Here is a 16534-nt window from a genome sequence, read left to right as displayed (position 1 = left end):
ATTGGATCGCATGGGGAATGGCGCATCGTGCCGGGATGGCGTGCCAAATGTCGTGCCAAATCACTCCTGCTCCCCCATCACTAAAGTTGTTTAATTTATCTACCTGTCCCGCTCGATCGCATCATCTCTTTCCCCCCAATGGAGTTGGATGCAGGGATCCCCATCCCATAAGGTGCAAAGGGGGAATACAGTGCCACCATAGCGATCTTCCTCCCTTTCCCACACATGGCAAATGTCGAAAAAATTGCATAGAACTGCTTGTACTGCTTGATTTCGGCCACCTTCTGCAGGTTTCTGTTCGCCTGGTACTTCAAATCTGGCCACGGGCAAAATTCACTGAAATCGAGGAAAAATTTTGGCGACGCTGGCTAGAATTTGATGAAGAGGCGTTTAAGAAATGGCTTAAAAAAGGGTAATTGGGAAGTTTTTAATTATGAAATTATATATTTTTGTTAAATATAAATACTATAGTATTTAATTGTATTTTTTAAAACATTTATATCAATTTCGAAATGGCTAAAATATTGACTTGAAAAGTGGCGATATTGCGCCGCCCAAAATGTTGCGCCAATTGCTCGAAATTCGTATGGCAGAAAATCTGAAGTACCAGGCAAACAGAAATCAGCAGAAGGTGGATTTCCACCATCCCCTCACCCTCACTTCGCCAGAAATTTGTCTCGATTATCCCTTCACTGGCCCCATGGGTTTAACATTCTAACAAAATTTTCGCAAGCAAAGCCTTATTAATAAGGCAATAAAAAAGCATAATACTGCTTCCTTTTTATAGTTTCAGTATTTTTTACTCGTTCTGTTTCATTGATGGATTGTTTTTTCTTCTAAGTACATGTACATAACTTAAAATAAAAATTGAACAATGTTAAAGACAGGTGAAGGGTTAATCTAAGTATTCTCTCATAAATTCGAAAAAAAACGGTACTGAAATCCATGATGGCCGACAGTTCGCCAATCCCTGCATCGCAATTTCCAGTCCAGAACGGTAATATTCACTTAATGATGGCAAAGTTAAAACGACACACGTTGTTTTTCTGCGCGTGTCACGATTTGGGGCCATCGTGAGCGAAAATTCATTGTTTTGTATGGGGGATGTTACTGCGTGCCGAGAAGTCGTGACAACCGTGGCTCCAAGACACTCAGTACTGCCATCCCCAAGAGAGCCTAATTTGTCTACCTTTCTCCCTCTTAGTGCATTGTCCCGTTCCCCCCCATGAAGCCTAGGTTGGACCTCCATTGCATTAGTTGGAAAGGGAGGCAAGGCTTGGCCGTTATATATTCAGATCTGTTTGTCCCGCTCCCCCCTATGATCAGAAAATAATAATTGCTCTGACGTCACTGCACTGCTTGCACTGCTTGATTTCGTCCACCTTCTGCTGGTTTCTGTTGGCCTGGTACTTCAGATTTTCTGCCATACGAATTTTAAGAAATTTCGGGCGCCGCTTGGGCATCTTTCCAATCTCATATCTTGGCCATTTCGTAATCGATTTTAAAATGGAATGCCAATTTGAAATCAGGACATCAATATCCTTCGATCTGTATCATTAGATTTTACAAATCGAGCCAAAAAAATTTTCATCAATTTTTGGCCAATATCATGAGGGTACCCCTTGTAAAAATTTCGAAAAATGGGTCAAAACTTTCACTGCTAGATTTTGATTGGGAATAATTCTACTCGGAGTTCTAAGATCGGGAAGGTATAACATTTCATGATCTGTCCAGTATTAGCCAAGCTATGCGTATTTTCTTACTATACGTAATATTTAATATTTCATCATATTAACATATTATTTAGTACATTAGCCGAGTTATACAGATTTTTCATCATGAAAATTAAAAAAAAAAGATGGTTTTCAATAATCCATGTTTTTTTGGCGTTTTATTTTTATTTATTCCGTAGTTTTTGTTTAATTTTGTTTTTTTGGTACGATTACATAGAAAATATTCGAAAACATTCGAGAAATATGTATTTTCCGTTGAAGTTATGCAGGAAACAGGAGAAATACAACGCCGAAGGATTTCCTTTTTCGTCCTTGGGATGTCTTACGTGTTCTTGCTAGTTTTCCAAAAAAACAGGAGCATAACAGGAGCCTTGTAAAATATCAACGTTTATTATAATTGGTTTGATTGGTGGATTTATTTGTTAATAGTATTTATTAGTAGGGTTAGTTTCCAATTATATCAAAAATTTTTTACGTTGCATTATATTTATTTGATTGACTTTCTGGACAAGATAGGGATATCCTGTGAAAGGGTATCAAAACGCCAAAAAGAAAGTAGCAAGGAGCGCGACGAAGGCCGAGGGAAAAAGATAAAGAAAAAGAGAAAAGCAGCAGCCAAGTGCCCACAAATACATTCAAATTTAATTGAAATACAAATTGGCAGCTTTTGTTGCCAATCGTCCGCATAAAGCCCGAGCAAAAGTGGAAGCCGAGGCGGAATAACAAAGCAAATAAACAAACAACAAGGGAAGTGGCCAAAAGAGGGTGCCCAAGCCGGCAGGATCTAAGGCGAGGGCGAGGGCGATGGCGGACGGAAAGGGGAAGGATAAGGCAGCGAAACGGCAGAAATTCGCAAGTGGAAAGCAATTTGAATTGAATCTAAATATTTATGCAGCAGTTTGGGGTACAAAAAGTAATGAAAAGTTTCTTACGAGCGAATCAAATAACCAAGTAACCCAAAAACCAAAACATTTCAAAATCTTAATATTAAACATTTCACTTTATGCCTATGGGCAGTAAATATATTAAAGTGAATGCCATTAGACTGCCAATTAAATCAATCAAGTGAGAAGTTCACTTGGAAATCAGAAATTGGAAAGTATCTTAAAAGTATGCTTCTAATCCTATATCTGGAACTTAATAATATGAAGCTTTTGCGGAGCATATTCTTTTGTGCACAAGATGCCCTTGGAGGCGTTCATGGGTTTTTTGTCGCTATCTAGCATCCGCCGGATTGCAATCCGTGAAGGTTTTCGCGGTTGACAAATCTTTCCTTCCCTTTTTGGTCATCTTAAATCGCATTAAAGTCTCCGTCGCCAGCAACAGAGTCCTTCGCACAGCACCCACTCCGCTCAGCACGCCCACACCCACTTGGATTAAGCTGCATCAAATGATTTGCCCAATTTAAATTGCTGACATAAGTGTCTACATACATATATATATGGAGGGATATATACATTCGAGCTATATATGTATATACGGGTTGGCTTGCCTGGTTTTTTAAGCGGACAAAACATTTCGATTCCTCCACTAACTGGAGCAAATTCAAAGAAAATTTCCCTCAACAGCTTTGGGTTGCTTGAACGCATTTCAAGTGGCGTTTGGCTTCAAGTCGCCTGAACACACACATCCTGCTCCTGCCTGAAAACACACTCCTTGGGGGGAAGTTGGGAGGAAAGTCATGGTGGAAAAAAGCGACATGGCGGGCATGTCCGGAAAATGCAACACAAAAACTAGCGAGACGCTTAATAAAGCCACACGGAGCGGAAATGAGCGTGTAATGTAAACGGAAATGCGTTGAATGACGCCATATTTGCTTGGCTTCGTCCTGCGATTGCTAGTGGCATTGGCGGTGGAGGAGTCCTGGAGGGGTATAGAGATTCCCAATCCGAATCGATGCTGCTGCAGAAAACAGGAGCAAAAGTTATCCCTAGTTATCCCCCTGAGCAGCGACAAAGTGTTAAATTGTGTTCGCCAAAGAATGACAGAATGCTGGCAAGACAACGGAGATTGGGCCAATTCCCGTTGCAGGCAGGCCAAGGACTCAGCGACAGTGTCTAGAATATTATTTTTCAATATCTTTTAACTTACTAACTAATCGCATCTCTATAGTTCCTGAGCAATTTTCCTCATTCCATAACTCAGAACGTATGAGTTAGCTTTCGATTCTCTAATGTCCTTTTTTCCAATATCCTTTTTTTGCGCCGTTTTGTTCCACTGTCCATACTGCACTCATGGGACAGAGTTCCGCAAGTGTGTGAGCGAGACATACATCATTGGTTATTTATTGGTTTCCACTAAATAAATCGAACTGAAATTGGCAAACGTCGCAGAATGGCCATCATTGGCCTCTCCTGACCTGGTCCTGTTCCTGCCACTGCCACTGCCACTGCTGCTGCTGCTGCTGCGATATCCACATACACCACACGTAAGCCCCACAACATATTAGGGTTGCCAAAGTTTTCTCCACGCTTTCGCCTTCTGTCGCTTATTTGGCCAAGTCAAGTCACTCCGATGAATGTTGGCCCAAAACTTTTCGGCTCGTCGTTTATTATTTATTCAGTCAAGTTTTCAGCCTGACACCGAAATCCAATACACGTCCAATACATCCATCGGATCCCTATATGTGGCTTCATTTTATGGCTATCTATATGCGCATTAGCTTTTAGCCGCCTTCCTCTTTTTTTCTGCTAGTCTCTTTGGCGAATGATTTGTTCCGATTGTCAACTGATTGCAGAAGGTCGGATGAGTAGGCTAAAATACTACAAAGTACGCAAAGCAGGGAGCCCAGGTGACTGGGCTTATCCAAAAGTGAGCAAGGAAATTTGCTGTCAGGGGACTGCTCGGCTTTTGACTCGAGCACACTCGAAGAAAAAACCTAGACCGATATCTTAAGTGTCTTTTAAATAATTCTTTTATATTCTATTTAATAAGAGAACCTACCTAACCGCTCCTGTTTAATAAAATGACTAAATGAATATTTCGTTCCATATTATTCAAGTGTTTGAGCAAAAAACGATTCAGCCGATAAGAAAGGTAATAACTTTTAAAATCGCTCTGGGCCATCGCAGGTGGCAGGAAAAAGGTGGCCAGGGAGCTGTGCTTTTGGCCGAATCATTTGCCATTATATTCTGGCGCCGGCTTAGATAACTGTCTCTGAAATATTCACAATATGCCGGCAATGATAAATGAAACAATTTCAAATAAACGACCCCAAGGTTTCAGGTTTCAGGTGTTTGGGGATCTTAAATTGATATATCGTAAATATTAATTACTTATTTGCCAGCTAGTGTATTAAATATTGCGGCAGCATCATTAATATTGATATTTGGCGGGAATCCTTTAATTTGCATATTCACATTTACTGTAGCATACTTTTATGGGCCGTCGAAGGGCTGTCATTGGGGCTTGAGATTAAAATTAATGACACTGTGCTTTGGCTTTGATTTAAGCGATAGAAGCGACCAATGACACTGCTGATGAACACGCTTAATAAAAATATATTAAAAGGGTATCCTTGAGGTCCTTGTGTACTTGCTAGCTGGCTTGCTGTCTTGCTGGCTCGCTGCTGCTTTCTTTCCGGCTTTTGTCTCCTGTGAGAAATCTTTTCTCAACTTCCAGTCCCTAAATTCCAGTCGAGTCGAGTCCAGTCCAGTCCAGTCAGCTTAATGCCGAGCAAAAAAAACACTAAATACACCAACAAACGGCAGCACTTTGCACACAACAACAGTCTCCAAACAATAACAACAACTAAGTCAACACTAAAACAGGGCCAGAGCACAAAAAACAACAACAATGGGCCTGCAGCTGAGCACATAAAACAAAAACAATACACCAAAAGAAATAAAATATACAAAGCAACAACAGAGTTAAGCTCAAACAAAGGAGCAGTTTAAAAAAGGGTGGGGGACTGAGAGGGAGGGAGAAAGAGCAAGACATAGGAAAGGATCGGACCTCAAAGCGTGCTGCTAAACGCTCGTAAAGCTTTCAATTAAAATTAATAAAAATTTACGCGAATTAAATAAACACAGACGCGACCAGGACGAGTGGCAGACCGAGTCCGCCCGAGCCAGAGTCCCAGTTGTTGGCCAGGACAGGTGAGCGAAAGGTGAACAACAAGCGGAGAAACAGCACCGAAAGGTGGGGGGGGGGGGGGGGGGGCAAATGCCAAAGGTTGGGCTCTCGGTTCGACGGATGAACAGGATTCTTTTAAATTGGCGAATTTAATTATTTAGAGTATTGCCAAGCAAGCTATATTAAAAACAAGAATTTCCTTCAGGGCAACGGGGCGTATACTTGATTTAAATATGAAGATGAGGAAAAACTATCAATAACACTAATAGGTAGGCATTCCAAAAGACCCTACAAGGATTAAAAGTACTCCGTTTAAACAATTCATCTAACAAAGCTCTTTATTTGCAGGCAACAGTGCGTATACGTGATTCCGATATGTGGATCAAATGCAAACATGTAAACAAATCGATAAATAATCGAAACAGTTTTTACTTAAAAAAAAAATAGGAATCTAAAGCTTTAAATATGTTGTGTAAGTCCTCCACCTGTCCTCCTGTTGTGTAAGTCATTTAAGCCAATTGTTGAAAGACAACGAAGCGTATGCGTAATTTGAATACGAGAGTGAGGTCCTTAACATGTATTTGTTGCTTCAACCCTTTGAGGGGAAATGAAATAAAGGCAGTGACACTTTTTTAATTAATTGATTGATCGAATTAAACTGTTTAAAATATTTAAAGGCTTGCTTTCCCTTTTTTTGATTGCCAAAAAAATGGGAAAATGTTTGGTTTTTGTTTCAAAGACAATCCAACCAAAACTAAACGAATTTTGCGATTTTTTCAAAACAGTTTTGTGTTTTTTTCGTCACAAGGACTGACAACACGATTTTTGGGGGACTTTAAAACGCTTTTATCATCATTTCGAGATTTCACCTCGTACAGAGGGGCTGGCTTTCAATTGATTCAGAATTCAATCAAATGTACGTTTATATAAAAAGGGCTATATGCGCGGGGGCGGGCAGTATGTGTTGCGGGGTGGAGGTGGGGGGGCATGCAACTTTGCAACTTTGAAGGCTCAAAAGGCAACAACAAAAAAGAAATCAACAGCAACAAAAATAAATAAAACGGAGGAAAGCTGTATGTAACACGCATCCGGTTACGTGATACGTTTAACGTGACATTCGCATCCTGCTGTTGGCCAGGATAGCCTGGGATGGTCCTGATGGTCAGGATGGTGAGGATGGCCAGGATGTCTGTCGGTGACACATTAACCGGGACTGGAAATGGAATTGGAACTGCCTGGAACACCGTCCATTGGATTATATAAATTGAATTGTTCGGTAAGCAAAATGCCCAAGCGAAACGTCGAGGACGTGTGGGTCCTGCGCTACATAAACATACACATACGTATATGTATAATTTCTATCCTGGATGGGGCTTCCGGGAAAGTGGCGTCCCGCTGACGCAAATCTCTCCTAAGCCGAGCAGGGCACATGAATGCGAAGAAAAAGAACTAAAAAGCCGGACAAGAAAAAAGGAGGAAGAAACGAGTCGAGAGGAAGGCTTTGTCAGTTCCTTATGGATTTATGAGTCCGAAGGTAAATATGTAGAGTGGATTCGATCGGAGATTGGAGAGGCGCCCCGGCACTAATCAGACACTTGTGTCGGATTTGGGACCACACATCGTATACGTAATTTGAGCGGAGGATATCGGGAGGGTAGAGTGGGGAGGACGACATAAAAATAACAAATTATTTTGCTTATTTCCCTGTTTACGATACGCATTCAAATTTTGTTTTATAGACAACCAATGAATGGCCAATACTGGCAACACAAACAAACTGTTACACTGAGAAAAAACATACTGGACAACAGTATTCTAAACATCTATCTGCTCCTCGAACAGAAACTACTAGGTTTTAGGTCCTGCTAGTCCTTTTTTTGGTGTCATCGACTATCTTTCTCAGTGATTCATATGGATCGACCATCTAGGATGGCCATTAAGAATGTTTGTCCCATTTATGATTCATGGATGCTCTTTGTTGCCGTCATCCGACCAATGAACTGTCCTCAAATGCCAAGCGAAACTCGAGCGCCTCACAAATTTGGACTTGTTGCCTTGGCATCGATGTTTGGGCATTTGGCGGGAGTTTGCATAGCATCGGCTGAATATCTCGACTGTCCTGAATGGCAGCCAGTAAATGGATTTTCTTCAGATAGCCGATATGTTTGCCGGTTAACTGAAGTGAGTTGTGGCTTGTAGGACGCAGATTACCGTAAGCCTAATGGATTCGGTTGAAATTTAAGAGGAAGGCCTGCTGGAATTCCGTTTCGAGAACCTTGAAAAGTGTGCAGTGGTATGCTTAGTATTCAGAGTCCTGCTCTCAAGGATCTGTTAAGTCTCTCGACCGATGACGTTGGAGCACCTGTCCTCTGGCTTGGAATCCCTTGTCGAGTTGCTGGGCAGTGAAGCATAGGGCCAGTTATTCAGTCAGTCAGCCAGCCATTCTGGCTGTCAGCGCACAAATGGCGCCACAAATGTTTTGCCCTTTTTGCCGAGTGGAAGGATACATTTGTAACTTCTATTGATTTTTAATGCACGCTTTCTGCTGCCAGCCAAGGCGTCGTCTCCGTCTCCGTCGTAGTCGTAGTCGTCTGTAGGAACAAGCCACCAAGCCATGAACTTTACGAGGAAGCCACCTACTCAGCCAGCCGGAGACTGCTCCTCCTCCGCTTCGCTTCGCTCCGCCCGGCTCCTGGCTCGTCCTTGCTCCTGGCCCTCTTTACATCCCCCCACTCCGCACAGAATCCCTGCGAATTTTAATGCTTGTAGCGGAGAAACAAACAAACATGTCACAGTCGAGAGGAGAACAGAACTGGCCGCAAATCCGCCATCTTCTTTGGCGATGCCATTCCCATCGCTCCACTTGATAACTTAATGCCCCACGCATGCTTCCACATGCCCACACACACCAACACGCAATTACCCGTACACACACACAGACACACAGCCAGTATGGGGGGAGGAGGAGCGATGGGGGAGACAGATAGGCATCCATCCGGACAGACAGCTTTATAAACAAGCAGGCAAACAACGGAGTGAACTTGCCGGAGTGCCGCCTATGCATTTGCGTATTGGAGATGGAAGCGTGAGTCTCAATCGAATGCGGGAATCATCGATTAAGCTGAAGATCAATCGACATTTTATCGAACATAACCTAAAAATCAAGAGGGAGTAGTGCATTTTAATATTGTTATTTTTAATCACCACAGATGTTAGTAATCTATAATTAAGAGTCTGAAAATTGTTAATCCTGAAAAGTCTACTTACGATTGGAAATTACGCAAAGTGGGCGAGTCAGTAGGGTTGCCATCAGCAGGAGCAGCATCACTGGCAGCAACGGCATCGAGTGTCCTTGAAGGACTTGGCTTTGGTCCTGTCTCAACTTTGGCTTCGACTCCTGGCCATGGTGGCGGTGCTGGCGATGGTAATAAGCCTGTTGTGGGACAGGACAAATGCCATTTTGGCTGCTCAACTGCAGCGTCATTTTCAGCTTTTTAACAAGATAGAGCCTGTCCAATGGAGTGATCGCTTCTTTATCGTTTATCGTTTCGTCGCTTATCGCCTATCGTGAATCGTTTCTGACAATTCTTTGCCGTCCCTAATGCTGTGAATGTTGATGTTGCGAAAAGAAAAAACCAATTTATTCGGAAATCAAATCTGTAATGCATGCCACAAAATATACTCTTGCGAAATCGACAATAAAACAGGAATAATAAATGTTGTAGGGTTATAAAAAATATAAAATAGGGTTCTTACTTTCCAGCAGCTAATCCCCCAAGGACATGGAGTGTACGGACCTAAGTTTAATATTTAAAAATGTCATTAGCCGGAGGAACCATTCATCATACCCTCGGACATTTCGCACAGCGGGTGGAATAAAACAAATCCGTGTTCAATTTAAATCAGACCAATGACAGATTTTAACATTGACAACAACGAAATGTAAGCACATAATAAATGTTTACACGTTCATTGTATTGTATTTACATGACAAATTTATCTGCCACAATCGAGATGGATGGATGGATGGTTGGATGTTGGATGGGGAGGCGAAATATTAAAGAGATGCCACAAAGCACGTTCGTGGAGTGGGTGGAGGTGGGCTCCACCTTTTATTGGTGCCAGGAACACTGACTGTATTTAAAATACCAGACTTTGGTGGGGGCATACTTTTTAGCATCGCCCCGTTTTACGACTTGCCACATTCCGTGTCCCGTGTACATCCTTCAACTTGTTCCGCAAAAAGTTTCCAACGCGCCAGCAGCTACGTGTGACGACAACAGCAGCTAAGTAACTCACTTTCACTCACAGCCACTTTCTTTCCTTCACCCAGCCCCCTTGTGGCAAAGTTGCAGAAATTGGGCTACACAACGGTGGATTTGTTGGGCATAAATGGCATTAATCAGTTTGCGGTTTACTTTCGCAAGTCATCCATCCATCCAACTTCTTGCCTCTCATATCAAATTGTAACTTTATGGTTTTCGGGCCAAACTTTCGGGTCGAAAGCCGCAGCAGTGGCATCCAAATGCAATGGACAAGATGTATCACAGAGAAATTACTATTGCTTCCAGCATTTTTACATCCAGTTGTCTGTTTCGGTTGAGTCCCGCAAAAGTATGCTATATTTTTTTGCACAGCATTATTGAGACACCACGTGTCCTGCTTTTTAGGGATTTGCCGAGAAAATAATAGGATTTTCAGTTACGTAGCCAATGCATCTAAAAAAATACAACGTGATTAGGATTCTTTCTCGCAAAACACATTCTTCTTAAACAAAATAAGCCAGCTTTGCCGCTTCTGTTCTTTAAATTGAGTTTCGCCAAACTCTAGACACGTTCTATTCGACCAGACCTGTAACCGTGCCAAGTTTAATCGCCTTGCGGGAGGATCTGCAAATTTCCTGTCAACTCGGGCATGAGTTAAGCAATCCTGGAGGCATTAAGTCGCATCCCTCCTCCAGTCTCCTGTCTCCTGTCTTCTGCCACTTGGTTAGACCAAATTGAAAACGAATTAAAATGAAATTTCCAAACGCTTTGTGCCAAAAGTTTTCGGCCATCTTCTCTCTGAGCCACACGCCGAGCGAAATACTTTTCCAAAGTACTTAAATTCCTCTTTCTTTTTTTGGAAAAAGGAAAAACTTGCAAACTTCAACAAGTGCGAGTGCGAGTATTTCTTTTTGATTTTAATTTTTTGGCGCTTCATAGCCGCTCCCCCCTCTAATAGAGAATGCATTTCCATTTTGATTAGTTGATTCCGAAAATTGTCTAGCGAGATTTTTGGGCTTTAGAAACTTTCGAGAATGAGATCCCAAAAAGGGATCTTCCTGACACCAGTGCCCGAAAGTTTGCGAGGCAACTGGGGCTCCTGACTCATTAACCCCAAAAAACCTGTCAGACTGAAACAATATTCATAAAATATATATGTACGTGCAGCATGCCATTGTATAAAGTGTTTTTGCGATTATTTTCACTCCTGGAGTTGGCCAGACACATTCAACGAGACTCTCCACTCTGCATTGTTAAGTGGCGGAGTGTCAAATTGACAGCAGAAAGTGCTAAAAACATAAATGTTTAACGCAGGTGTTCGTAATGCCGCCCTTCGCCCTCCGCCCTCACTGTTCGGAGCTATTCGAAATATGCCTGTAAAAATGTATCTAATGGGTCGGGGAGGCGGGGCGGGCGCAGCTAACATGGCTGATAATGTTGAATTTTATATTGATATCACGAACTGCACTAAATCATCAATTAAATGATTTTATGATGCCATTTGGGGTTTTTTTTGCCCGCCAGGGCTTCTGCTCTATCTCTTCCAGGCGGGAGGTCGGGCCTCCCTCGCTCCAGGCAGGTCCTGTCGGATCGGACTTTTTTTTCGGTTACAGTGGAGCTTTAATAAGAAGTTTCCTTTTTATAAAATCAAGGATAATACTTTAAGAACACAAACTAGCATGCAAAAATAAACTAAACATAAAACAAGGTTTACAAAATATCTTTTTTTTTTAAATAAACTTAAAAAAAAGAAACAATTACTGATTATACTGTTATTTTTTTGTTGTGTGCCAATTGTTGGTAACACCTGCGGCCATTTTTTCGCCAAGATGTTAACGGTAATGGAAAGGAGAGACTAAAACAACAAACACAAAAACAACACTGACAGCAACAGAGACCACCACACACAGTCTTCGCTGAGAAGCGACGGAAATGCAACACTTTTCCTTTTTCCACTTCCGCTTTTTGTTTTTTGTTTTGTTTTTGGTTTTTTTTTTTTTTACTTTCTTTAGCAAAATTCCCGTTTATTTTACTAGCTTTTGTTCCTGTTATTTCTTTGGCACTGTTTGTATAACAACAACAACATCAACAATAACAAATATAAGAAAAAAAGTGCAGACGGGGGGAGGGGGAAACACAAGAATTACCAACATCAACACAAACACAAACAAACAGAGCGCCCGCCGTCGGATTTATAATGGCAAAGTAAACAAGCTTACGCGCGCGACTTTTGTCCCGTTAGTTAGTTGGCTTTTTGTTTTTGCGCGCGCTTTTTACCGCGCCAAACAATGAGACGCGTTGGAGAGCCGAGTTGGTCTGAGAACAGCGTCTACCGCCGCCGACGAACGCAGAATGCAGCCGACAGCGCGGCCAGCAGCGGCTTTTATACGCCGCCAGTGAGCCGAAGCCTCGGACCGGGGCTCGGCCCAGCTTCGGGCGAGCAGGATTGGGGCAGACATGGGGGGAGCTAACCAAAGATGGCGAGGGCGCGGAGGCAAGGAAGAGGAAGGAGAGCCTGGCTTCGGTTCGTTTAGCATATGTCTGATGGCATCGACTACTGGTACGTACACACACGTGCCAGTGTGTTGGTGAGTGTGTTTGCATATTTGCTTTATGAATGTGTTTACCAGCAAACTTTAGCGCGCGAAGGGGCATGGGATGTCCTGGCCTGGGCCAGAGCGAGAGGCAAGGTGCGTGCGAAAGTGCCAACACTCGCATTAATGACGCCCAACAACAACGGGAGCGGTAACGGGAGCGGGAACAACAAAAGGCCGCAATTTGAATTGTAAGCCAACAGCTCAATTAACTATCCGTCCGGGTGTGCGTCTGTGTCTCTCCGTGTGTTCCCCGAGTGTGTGTGTGTGTTGTTATTTGACTTTCTCATAGGCATAATTGCCATTATTTTGGCAATTACAAGGATATTGTAATGGCAATTGCATATGTCTGATATTATTTAAGCCGCTGGTATGCCATTCTCCAGCTCCTGTCTTCTGGTCCTTCTCTTTCCCCGCGTCCAGGTGAATGTAAATATGAAAAATGCATCGCAATGCTTGCATTGTCAGGATCTCAATTATTCAAGCAGTGTTGCCTACATACAGGCGCAGCTTCCTATGATCGATTTTCAATGGTTTGCTCTTCAAGTCGGATCTCGCTGGTTAGCTTAATTCATTTATTAAATGAAAATAAGGATATTATTATCCTGTAGTAGGAAGTAGAAAGAAACTGTATCCTAGCCGTTCGCAGAATTATAACTGTATGTCCTGTGGTAAGGTGATGCCTGTGCATCCCTGCACGTGTTTCCCTGTTCGCTCTGTTCAGCATAAAATGAGCAGCAAGTAATTTACATGTAAACAGGTTAAGGGATAAAGTTCATCACATGTAAATGGATATGCCTGATTAATGGCAAATATAAACGACACAACCAGAACGGACATCTGCACTTTTGCCTGTGGATGGCTGAGTGCTTTACGAGTGTTCACTTTATGCCATCACAGCATCACAGCCAGGACTTATGAGAGCATCCCTACCATAAAGGGATAACCGAAACAGCATGAACTTTTTATATCTCAAATACCTTAATGATACTACTAATTGCTGGCAATAATCGAGGGTGTCGTCATGCATGAACAAACCACTCCCCCGAACTGAAACCACTCAAACTTGAACTTACAGCGCAAAGTCCTGGCCAAGTTAGTTCCATAAGCGACCTCAAGCTGCACCGCTCAAACTTGAACTGCTTCGGAACTGAGGTAATTGAGATTGATCCCGTCCCGGCTTCAATTGGGTGGTTGGGCTGGGCTGCGCCTGGGCAGGTGCTTCAGGTGGTGCATCTCGCGGCAACACGCAACAAACACTTGCTCCGGATATGGCCGCACTTCGCAAGGAGAATGTTCTGTCACCTGGCGGAAACGGGGAGACGCAGGTGTTCCAGGACGAGACTGACATGCCCCGACATTCCTTCGATACCTCAAATTGGGCTGGTTCTCGTGTGTGCACTGAAAAATGAGGATATTTCTGTGAAGTGAACTTGCAGAGGGTTTATACTCACGAAGTATGAAATATTCAATAACATACCATGCTCCTCCTTTGCAGCCCCTTATCCATTTCATTAGGTCAAAGTGATCAGCACATATTTCTCTGAATGTACATAACTTGTGCATGGCTGGGACAACTTTTGGGTTCATCGACAATAGGACACCCCCAACCCGCCACCCCTTGGCCCAACATATCTTGCCAGGACGAAGCCTCAAGGATTTTCGGGGGACATGTCTCGCATTTCACTCTCACAACTTGCCAACTGGCAAGGCAGGCAGATGAGATAAAGAATTCATGAAATATATAAGTATATATGAATGTGTTGGTATGTATGGGTATGGGTATGATAAAATAAAGAAAAAAAAAACGAAGGACCGTGGAGACGGCGAACAATTTGTATTCAAACGATTTGAGAGCTCTCCTGAAAGTTACATCATTAAAAAATTCTCCATCTTCATCTTCATCTCCATCGCCCTGAGTAGCTGCCGAAGAACCTTTTGGCAAGTGGAGTGAAGAGAAAAAAAATAGCCCCCCGGAGGATAGCTTCTTCCAGCTCCCAACTTATATCCTGCGATCCCCGGGGGAACTTCATTCAAATGCAATATTTTGTATTGTGTACATATAGTACGGTGACATTTCAACGCGATATCCGCGCTATGCCGCGTTTATGCTATGAAATTCATGATTCCTTCGGTGCCGCTACCTGCCATCCAACCGCTCCGAGTCCTGGACTGTTTATGCAAAATTAATGAATTCACATGATAAATTATGCAAGCCCATGGAAGTGTAAAAAGACAAAGCGGAATGTGGAATTCAAAAAATTAGTTCATTTGACTGGCATGGTTAATTTTTTGAATAATACTGCTAGAAATTCAATTATATATTTAATTACGTGTGAAAATGCATTGGGGAAAAGCGATTGGCGAACGTAAAGTTTTCATAGCTAAACGACAAGTTTTTCGTTTTAAAATTCCATCACAAAGTTTCAAAAATCGAACTCGGGGCAAATAAAATTTTTGTAGCATACATTTATGGGCTGGCAGTTAAGGGGCAACGAAAGTCTTGGAACGCATAAACTCTGGCCAAGCCGGGCTGAATCGAAAGAGAAACCCATCCAACCCCAAATCCAATCGAATGATTCCCGCTGCAGGCTGTCAATCGAAGTTTACACGGGATATCGATACCAGCCAGGACTTGCCAGGACTCAATCGAGATGGGTGGCTTGGTGGCTAGGTGGCTGGCTAGGAATCGGAAAAAGTGAATCCAATAGAAAGTTTTTGCAGCAAAAGGAAGCGAACCGTTGACTGGCAGCTCGGTTAGCCAGGGTTCGAGGTTGGGTCAGGTCAGGTTGAATTGCTCCTGGCTGCCAGGCAAATAGCTAAAACATTTTTGCCAGGTAACTTTTTAATTAAAGCTGGCTATGGATGCTATGGAAGCTATGGAGGCAAGCGACGTGCCAGGTGTAACGCCTTTACCTTCACATCCTGCTGCTGCACCAGCTCCAGCTGCTACTGCAAGTGCTACTGCTCCATCATCATCGTCATTATCGTCATCATGGGGCAACTGTTAACAACAGCTTTCTCGATTACCACAATAAAATACTTGTGCAACAGTGGCAGCCACAATGCCTTCAACAATCTTCCTCCATCCATGCGGTTTTCAGGTAATATTCCTGATTTTCTGAATTCTCCCGTCTTCACCTTCCAATCCTTTTAAAATATACTATTTAAGGCTTAAGAGTATTATTTTATTATTAATACTTACTGTCGGTCTGCGTGGGATACTCCTCTCACTGTCTCGTTGTTGAAATTTATTCATAAGCTGGAAGCCGACAGTCTGGGCGCCCGACCCTGTTGAAAACAATTTCAATTTATACAAATGAAATCAATTTCATTTATGGCTGGTTGCCTGTGCATTTTATTTTTTATGCCTGTGTAGATGCAGTAAGCAATTTTTAATTGAAAAAAAGGAAACACACAGCACATGTTTGAATAAATATTCCAAGCTCACTCGAACAGCAGGCTATTCCCGCTGCGATCCCGCTCCCCATCTATTGTTCTGCGTGTGTGTGTGTGTGAGGCGGCCTAAAATGTTGAATTATGAAAAGTCACAGGTAACGTGGCTCTGCTGGCAGCAAAATAATCAAACTGCACAAACAACTGGACCTCATAAATAGTTGAGAGACAGAGAATACGGAAAAATAAAATGTTATTCCTAGTCCCCCACGACCTGGGGCCCCTTTGGAAAGCGGGGAAGGGGCATGGGTCCTCTTTTCCACTCGTGTCCTGCCTCTCTCCTCGGCGCCTGTCCTTGTGTGCGGCCGTAATTGTTTGTCTTGTGCATTGGTGTGTGTTTGTGGCACGGATCATGGGCTGCTGGCAGTGCTCACACATTATCCTCCGCATGGAAAGGCAAAAAACAAGCTAA

General features: G+C 42.8%; 1 protein-coding gene across 6 annotated transcripts in view; it reads right to left on the bottom strand.

Moving 5' to 3' along the window:
* The window catches only part of LOC6503980 (tyramine beta-hydroxylase), a 34452-nt gene that overhangs the window by 17669 nt on the left and 249 nt on the right, over positions 1-16534 (bottom strand). The window contains exons 2-7 of one of the 6 annotated variants that reach the window (XM_044716848.1): positions 16337-16530; positions 15872-15957; positions 15583-15816; positions 14147-14369; positions 13743-14067; positions 9075-9411 (exon numbers count right to left, since the gene is read on the bottom strand). In XM_044716848.1, the coding sequence (XP_044572783.1) occupies positions 9075-9291 (217 nt within the window). In that variant the 5' untranslated portion in view covers positions 9292-9411; positions 13743-14067; positions 14147-14369; ... (1 more) ...; positions 15872-15957; positions 16337-16530. Of the gene's footprint in view, positions 1-9074; positions 9412-12219; positions 12434-13742; positions 14068-14146; positions 14370-15582; positions 15817-15871; positions 16531-16534 lie in introns of those variants that run through there. The other 5 variants (XM_014905648.3, XM_001963912.4, XM_014905649.3 and 2 more) reach the window with 5 other exon arrangements.

Source organism: Drosophila ananassae, chromosome XL, assembly GCF_017639315.1.
Source record: "Drosophila ananassae strain 14024-0371.13 chromosome XL, ASM1763931v2, whole genome shotgun sequence".
Lineage (NCBI taxonomy): Eukaryota > Metazoa > Arthropoda > Insecta > Diptera > Drosophilidae > Drosophila > Drosophila ananassae.
Note: the sequence above shows the minus strand (reverse complement) of the source record. Positions and strands in the feature narration are given on the sequence as shown.